This window comes from Lactuca saligna, chromosome 2 (genome assembly GCF_052625555.1).
Source record: "Lactuca saligna cultivar CGN05327 chromosome 2, ASM5262555v1, whole genome shotgun sequence".
Classification (NCBI taxonomy): domain Eukaryota; kingdom Viridiplantae; phylum Streptophyta; class Magnoliopsida; order Asterales; family Asteraceae; genus Lactuca; species Lactuca saligna.
The window spans coordinates 19,846,627-19,855,594 of NC_136418.1; the positions used below are offsets into that span (position 1 = coordinate 19,846,627).

Sequence of the window (8,968 nt, forward strand, 5' to 3'; positions counted from 1 at the left end):
TGTACTCATAATATGTTGGCATTCCGAAATAGGAACTGCATTAATATGTTGGCCTGTTGACTGACGTTCTCATAATATTTCGGAATGCCAACATATTAATGCAGTTCCTATTTCGGAATCGGCAGTTCGGAGACTGTTCTGATTTCGTAAACAGGTGCTTGTTCCGCTGTTCATCCCAATTGTGACAATGATAATTGTTTGAGGCTAATTGTGAATGAAGATTACAATCAAGTTATGAAGTAGAAATCAAGGGGATCTTTGATGTGCATGATTATGACCGAAGGAGTTGAAGAAATGGCTTAGTTTTAATCTTCTTATTTGAGTTTTATGGATGGTAGAAGTGGTGACGATGGTTGTTGGATGGTTGTTCGGTAGGAAATGTGTTTATAGTTTGTTCGGTGACAGATGTACTAGTGTTGAATGGTTTGTTAGTTAATAGTTTTCGATTAAAGGAATACGATGGAGGTTAAACATAAATTACACCAACCATAAAGACTATTCTTGTAATTACTCACACATTCTCATTCAAAAAAAATAAATTAAAAAAGAAAAAAAAACGTCTAATTTGTAAGCCTTAGACAACAAACGACAAAGTTATGAGTGGAAGTTGGATAAATAAAAGATGAGGGTTGGATATGTAAATCAAACACATAAGAATTAAGAAAACGGGAGAAAACAGGTGCGCCTGAAGAAGCAAAGCAAGAAAGGAACGTTCGATCGATCTCTCTTTGTTCAGGAAAGCACCACTCAACGTCAGACCACTGGACAAAACAACGCGAGGTTTTCTGGAGAGGGATAATTTGACGAAGAGATGCTATCAGGTATAAATCTCGACACTTTTTTCAAGATTCTTAGAGAGAGAAAGGTAGAGAGGAATTGTTTTCTAGAGAGAGAAAAACTGACCACAGTACTCTAGGCACGAAATTGAAATTTCAATGTTTTCCTCCATGGCGCTGGCTGTGTAAAGGTTCTTACGTTTCTTCTTGTTTTGAATTTAAATAATGAATCCAATTTGAGTAGCGAACAGTTATATTTCTTGTTATGAGTCAATACTTTTTTTCGGATTTTTAAATATTTTTCGATGTTTCCTTTCAGGTAGATGAGATTATAATTTCCTTACTTATGATTCTGGTTTAATTATATAACCTGAACGAAATCTAATAGAATCAATATCTAGTAGTTTGCATAAACACACACGACTCTTTCGCTTCACCCTGCCATTGAATTTCTATCTAGGGTTTCGTATTTATTCCAAGAATTTGCGTTTCGGAGTCTGCAAATTTTAATATTTGTTTATTTTCTTTGTAAGTAGACGGAGTTGCTTAACGAATTGGATTTTTTGACACCCTTGAATCTCTGATTCTTTTTGGGGGTTTGTGTCTTATTTTGATTTATCACTGTTTACACGGGTGTTTCAATCTAGGGTTTGAATGTACCATATGTGAAGTTTCTTACATCTTCAAATCTTTTGTTCTGATTTAATTACAGGATTTGCTGAACTTTGATTTGGTAGCTCTAACTGCATCACAATCTAAGCTTGCTGAGCTGGGATCTTGATTCATATGGTAAACCTTCTTTTTATTCTTGAGTTCATGTCTTTCTTCTCTATAATAGTTTTATATGGTATACTTTGTATTGATGATAACATGAATACATGATAAATGTTCATTCATTCTTGGATCTTTTTACAATTTGATTGGTTTGCCTTTGGAAAGTTTTTACCTTTTGATGTTTGTCATAAGCGAAATACAAATGAATGTAAATTTTAGGAAGCAAACCATAAAGTCTAGTATAACTCCTAAGGGGTCAAGTACTTCAATTTATCTGCATTATTGAGTTAATAGGGTTCTTTTAACCCTAACCATTTACGCTACTTCAAGATACATGATTGTTAAGGTTCGTTCATGTTCACTTAATTAATATTAGAAATTTAGAAGACATTTGCATATGTGACAACTTTCTAATATGGCATAAAAGTTACTCGAGTTTTATTACTTTGAAACTTAGAGGTAAAAGACACAGTTTCTACTACTTATTGAAAATCAGTTTGAAGGATTGGAAGACTTGGGTTCTTGTTTGCATGTTATCGCCTTTCTTGTGTTTGATCAAATGAAACTCCTTCAGCTTAATAGGGTGCTATTCTTATTAATATGATATCATCATTCATTTTTTCCATTTTTAGAATATTGTTTTCTCCACTTTTCTTATTTTGACATGCAATTGGGACATTGTAGGCGAAGTAATATATTTAGGGTTTTCTACTACTATCATCTCAGGTTAAGAGCCTTTAGGTCTTTTCATTTTAGTAAGGGCAATAAGGTCTTTTAGCCAATCAGGTTAGCTCTATTAGTCTTCAAATAGCAAAATACGTGTTAGTCAGAGGGTATCTTGAATTTATGTCTGTTAGGGTTCCAAAATATATTCATTTGTTTTCAGTTTAATCTTATAAAATAAATTAGTTCCTTACTTGGATAACTATAGATTCGTTTGAAATTATATTTATATACATATTATTTTCCCAAAACAATAGAAATGTAAAGACATTATTACACCTTTGTACTTTATATATTTTGCTTCAATTTAATTACAACAATGCCATCTAAACACAAAGCAATTTTCAGTGGTATAATTGGCTAGTTTTTTCAAAGCTGAATACTTTAATAAGAAAAAAAATAAACAAGTAATAATACAATTGTTTTATGTTGCAGGATATGCTTATGATAGTTTTTCAAAGTCAAATTTTAGAAGCCTTAATTAGTAGGTAAAGAGCAAAAACATGACACTCGAAGACTTCTTCACTTCAACTGAGTTAAAAGATGGACTCACTACTCCCACCCGAGTTCACCAGCTCCTCACCATAATGCAAAAAGAAAAAGAAAATGTCAATGAAGCTACACACCACTGGTCAAATGTCGCAAATACCCTTGCAACCACTGAAAACAAAGAGTGCCTTGATCTTTTTGTAAAGTTAGATGGAATCTCTTTCGTTGATAAATGGCTTAAAGATGCTCAAACTGATATGGAGAATAGTGATTTAGAAGAATTGATTGTTGGGTTTTTAAGGGTGCTTGAAAAGCTACAGGTGGATAATTTGGGTTCTGGAATTGGGAAAACTGTGGAGGGGCTTTTTGGTCATAAAAGTTCTGTGGTTCGGGAGAAAGCTAAAGCTTTGATTGATAGATGGACTCCGATTACGGATGGAATGGAATGCCTTTCCGTTGCTGTTGATAATGAAAAAAAAGTCGAACTTTCACAAGAAACCGATAAAGAAGAGATTCTTAGTCTCACACATGAGTCAACGGAATCTGCTATTCCGCCGGAAGTTTCTGATTCCATTCCGCCAGAAACCGATTTAACGGGAGTTTCGGTTTCTGATTCCATTCCACCGGAAACACATTTAACGGGAGTTTCAGTTTCTGATTCCATTCCACCGGAAGCACATTTAACGGGGGTGTCTGATTCCGTACCTACGGTGGCAGGCGGAAGTGGTGGTGGTGATGGAAGTCCGGTGGAAACCAATTTAGCGGGAGTTTCTGATTCCACATCTCCGGTAGCAAGCGGTGGTGGTGGTGGAGGAGAGGAACTGGATGATTCTCAGATGGATAAAGATATTGAAGATGGAAACGAGAAGCAGGAGATCGAAGGTGCAGTGGAATTGGAATTGACTACTTTACTGCATTCAAGTGATGATACAAAGATGGAAATGAGTGAAGAGAAAGATGAAGATATGATGATGGAAGGTGGGGAATCTTCAAACCATAAAACAAGATCGAATACAGAAAGCGATGAAGATAGTGAAAATGGTGAAGATGGAAAGAAAGATGATGGAATTGGGAGTGGGAGTGGGAATGGGGATGATGATTCAGGGAGTGATTCCGATTCGTCTTTTTCTAAAAAGTCAACGAAAGGTCAAGATGAGGATTTGATTAGCAAGAGACCATCTGATATGGAATTGGATTACGGAATTGTGGATCCGTTAGAGCTTGCAAGACAAGTCGCTATTGAAATCGAGAGAGACGTCGATTCCAATTCCGGAGGTCAAAGTTCAAGTAGTTCTTCCTCTCACAATATGTCCTCCGGGAATGGAATCGAAAAAGAACCCGAGGTTTCATCTGGACCGGTGGAAGAATTAGAAACACGTGTCCCGGAACCAGAAATTCCACCGGTTCAAGAATCAGAATCGGCAGCGAACGTTGAAAAGGGTTTTTCCGGTTTTGATCTGAACCAAGAGATTTCTAATGATGAAACCGGAAACGGAAACGGAATCGGAATCGAGTTTCCGATGGATCGGGTCTCGACACCAATCTCGTTTGTTTCCGCTTCTAGACCGGAACCAGCTACCGAACTACCCGTTTCGCCCTTGCAATTCGAGGGTACCCTTGGATGGAAAGGCTCAGCCGCCACCAGTGCTTTTCGCCGGATTCCGGAAGTTGAAAAGACGTTTTCATCCTCGTCGAGCCACCGGTCAGACGGTCTTAATTTCGATCTCAACGTGACGGAATCCGGTGATGATAAAACTGAAAACCTCTTTTCCAGCCGAGACAAAATGCCAATCACGTCTTATCAAGAAACTCCAAGAAGATTAGAGAAACTGGAATTAGATCTTAATAGTTTTGGCGGCGGAACCGGAACCGGAATCGGAATCGGTGATTCCGCCAGTGGTATAACTCTGGATTGGAATCGCGATTCCAGAGTATCCTCTTTCCAAAATTATCCCCCGACCCAAACCCAACCCCAAACCCAATCTTTACCCTTTAAAAACATCGATTTGAACTTAAACGACCACCACTCAAATCCCCCAAACAACCCTTTTCTTTCCAAGCTATTTAACAAACGAGAGGAATCCGTGATTTCCATTTTCGGTACCCAAGTTGAAGTAAACCGCAAAGATTCCAATTCCAGTTCCAATTCCAATTCCAATTCCATTCCTACACCGAACGGAATCGATTTCACTCTAGGCCGACCCGGTTCCAATTCCATTCCTACTCCTACTCCTACTCCCTACACCAACCTTCCTAATTACCCCCACAACGGTTTTCAAATGACTCCCATGTACGGTGGGCCCCACCTAGGTGTGTCAGGTGGACCCCACCTAGGTGGGTCAGGTGGGTTCGGTTCAATCCCATACATGGTTGACTCCCGAGGAGCCGTGGTGACACCTCAAATCATGCAACAACCGGTCTATTCCCAACCGACCCACCCGTTTCTCTACGGGTCAAACGGTGCGGGCCCATCACGTAACAACTTCGATCTGAATTCCGGGTTCATGGGCGATTTGGGAAATAGAGAAAACAACGGGGGAATTGGATTCCGACAGTTTTTCAACACCAATCAAGAACATCAACAACAACAACAGCAGCAGTATTTAAGGATGAATAACAACAACAATTTACAAGCTTCATCGAGTTCAATGATTGGAGGAAAACGAATGGAACCAGAAAGTGGATGGGATTTGTTTCCAGTTAACTACAAGCAACAACAACAACATCAAAACCAAAGTCATAATCAACATCAAAATCAAAATCATTATCCACATCAAAATCATCAACAACCACCATGGCAATAGAGAGAGTGAGAGAGAAAGAGAGAGGTGTTACTGGTTATGGTTAGTTATGGTGATTGATTTGATTTGATTTGATTCTGTTCTTGCTATCTCTCCCTCTTTCTTTTTTTAATCAGTTTTTATTATAGCCTTAGTTATAGAGTAGGCTAGTGCGAGAGCTGTTGACTTTAGTTGGAGGGGTGTTAGTGGAATTTGAATAAAAGTCAGGGGGTGTAATCAGTAATGTTATTGATGAGATTAATTGGCGAAAGAAAGTAGGTTTTACAGGGATTTATTTTCTTGATTTTCAAAAACTTTGTTCACATAGAGTTGTAATTTTCTTCTTCATCATATATATCAAAGAAATTTAGAAATGTGGTATGTTTACGTATTCTTAAATTATGGATGTTTTGAACAGGGTTATTTTTTAAATTTGGTTTTTCCATAGATGGTTATTTTTTTTCTTGTTTGGTTTCAATGTATACGAAATCATGGTTGCAAAATTGCAAACAAGTTGAACGTATTTTAAGAAATTCGAGCTCAAGATACTGGATTTAGTTGGAGTGCATGAAGACACATGTTTGATTATGAACACATTGAAGCTAAGAACGCTAAAAAATAATACTTCATATGAATAAGTTAAAGAAGTTTCGAGCTTTTCAATCAAGTAGAATCATTTTCAAGATCTTTTTCCATCCTTTAAAGTTCGTTTTCACTGGCCAATGTAAATGAAATGAATGAGATGACAGGAAATCTTCTGCTTGCATTTGAAGCCCACTTGCCTGTCACTTGAGCTTGAAGAAACTCAAAAGTTACTTTTGGTGAGTGTGATGTCACACTCGCTTCCATGATATGTTAATTCATGTTTTAATTGATATATCTTTGAGAACATTAAAGTAGGTTGTTTTCGAAAAAGTTATGTGGGGTAACTTTTTCAAACCTTGTCTCTAAAGGTTTATTCTACAACATGTTTACGAGTTTCAAACTGAAAAGTTCTAAATAGGAAATTATTGTGAACTCTTGAATCCTATTTGTTTACTTATGTGGAAAACCCTAATCATTATGGTTAGGGTGTTCAAAACCGGATATCTAAAATTACGGATAATTTCGGATAGGATTTTTGGATTCGGATTTATTTGAACTCTCCTACCTGCATGTATATTATCAATATACCGAGATACAAATTACAATAGGATCCCTATACTATACAATGGTATATATAGATAACCCCAAATATATAACCTACCATACCAGCTTAGTTGAGCACGTGGTTTTCGAATGTTTAAACTATGTCTAAAATTAAAGAACACCCGAGTAGGTAGAGCATTTATAAAAATATATGGATACTGATGTGTAGATGACACATGAAAAACACACACATGAATGATCGTAACACGCTCCTTTACATGTAAGTCCGTTTCAAAAGAGCAAAATGCAAGTCAATTCCCAAATGATTAGAATACTAATAAGACTTACCTAAATCAAAGAGTTGAATCCAACAAATCAATTACTCGAATTGATTAACCAATCAAAGGCTAAATCTTAGTCTATAACTCAAGATCTCCAATTTGAGCAAAAGTCAAATTGCTCAAAGTCAATAGTCGCACCGAGACCATTAACCCATCGCACCGCTATCACAAGGTGACAAAATAGTTGTGAAATACCCCATTCTCGTGTCGTGAGTTCGAAAAACCCGTTACACTGTGAAACTGACTTAATACCCTACTTTTTAAGGATACAATCTCTTAAGTCCAAAAATCCAATCCTTCAAATATGAATCTCCTAATGGTCCTAATGGATAAAGTTTCCAACTTTATCCATCATCTAGTCCTAATCAACCACAAATCTAAAACCTAAGTCCAAGAATTTCCAAAAATGACAAAACAAGTGCATTGTTTATGATTAGCACATGCATGACCCTTTTTATAGGGTCTAGCAAAATCAAAATATCACTAATGAATTATGGAGTTCTTCAAACTCCAAGAACACCAAGTTTAAGGGACCAAAAAGACACCAAAATCACCATAAGCCTAGATCTAGCTTGTAAAAGCCATCTTATTCTTTTATTTTTTTTAAATTAAAATTTGATTAAAGAAAATCTAAAATAAATTAAAAAGCGTATAAATGTCTTTTTATATGCGATAAAGACCATCCATTAAAGTTTTTAAACCACAGTGACCATCGTTGATGACTTAAAAATTTAAGGACTAAATAGTGACCATCGTTGATGACTTAAAAAGTTAAGGATTGAATTTGATTTTTTTTGGAAACCATAACGACCATTTTTGAAAATTTGACTTAAATTTTATTATTTCAAATCTAGTATTTTCATCGTCACTTGCACAAACACATCAATACCTACCTCTCTCGACCTTGTACACAAGTTTGTTGGTGCTGATTGCTTCTCTATTTCTCTATTTTGTAAATTTTAGCACCCTATTTATGTTTTGAGTAATTTGCCATGCTTGAATAATTCATAAATTTTATCACTTTTATAACACTCCTTTCCCATAAATTAATGGATAATTGATGATAGAAATGAGTCAAAGGCATGGTTTTCGAGGAAAACCATATGTCATGACGTGACAAGAAAGATGTCAAGGCGTGGCATACAGAATATGTGACCACGTATTAGCATGGCTGTCATGACGTGACAAGAGGAGGGTCACTACATGACAATGGCTGTAACTCAAGCCCATGATCTTTTAGGGGTTCCTCCATATTTAAGCCCTTAAACTTAAGGTTTAGGGCATCCTCTTCAACCTCCACCCCTTTTAACAAAACTCTAACCCGTCTCCTCTATTTTTGAGCTTATTTTGGTGTTCTTGGTGACTATCGAAGGAAGAAGAAGGCTTTTGTGGTGTAGATAGAATCTTGGCAACCTTAGAGGTTTCATTTGAGCACCTTCTGGACCTTTATGAGTAATCAAGTTCCAAGCTTTATGTTCTTTGCTTCTAGATCTAGGCTTTTTGTGCATTTTTTCCATGATTGGGAAAGTTTGGATGGATGGATTACATAAAGTTCATAACTTTATGGATCCTTGAGTTCCCTTGAAGGTTATATCTTATGGATTTGAAGTTTGGTTGAGTCTTGAATCCATGCATGAGATTTTGGTTCCAAGTTCATTAGTTTGACCTAACATTAGCTCAATACATGCATTGGACATTCATCTATATAAAGCTTTGATATTAAGAATGCTCTTAGAGGAAGAAAGCCCTCTCGAAAGTTGGGATGGGTGGCTTAAAGGATTAGGGGCTTAATGTATTAAGCTACCCCAATACAGTATTCACAACGTGACCTTATGGGTGTCACGATGTGACGATGAGGATCATTGATTGTTTTTGATTCACTCTGTCACGACGTGGTGGAATGACCATCACGATGTGATAGCAGTTTTGATCGTGAATGTGTTGGATTGTGATCGAG

General features: G+C 36.7%; 1 protein-coding gene across 2 annotated transcripts; it reads left to right on the plus strand.

Annotated features, from left to right (window-relative positions):
• The first annotated feature begins 661 nt into the window (after window positions 1-661).
• LOC145030746 (uncharacterized) lies at window positions 662-5,916 on the plus strand. Of its 2 annotated transcripts, none has more exons than XM_078979151.1 (3): window positions 662-821; window positions 1,489-1,565; window positions 2,709-5,916. In XM_078979151.1, the coding sequence occupies exon 3, from the start codon at window positions 2,777-2,779 to the stop codon at window positions 5,564-5,566; it is 2,790 nt and encodes a 929-aa protein (XP_078835277.1). In that variant the 5' UTR covers window positions 662-821; window positions 1,489-1,565; window positions 2,709-2,776; the 3' UTR covers window positions 5,567-5,916. The 2 variants fall into 2 exon arrangements, with proteins under 2 accessions (XP_078835277.1, XP_078835278.1); XM_078979152.1 differs by lacking the exon at window positions 662-821 and adding an exon at window positions 844-967.
• Window positions 5,917-8,968: the final 3,052 nt, after the last annotated feature.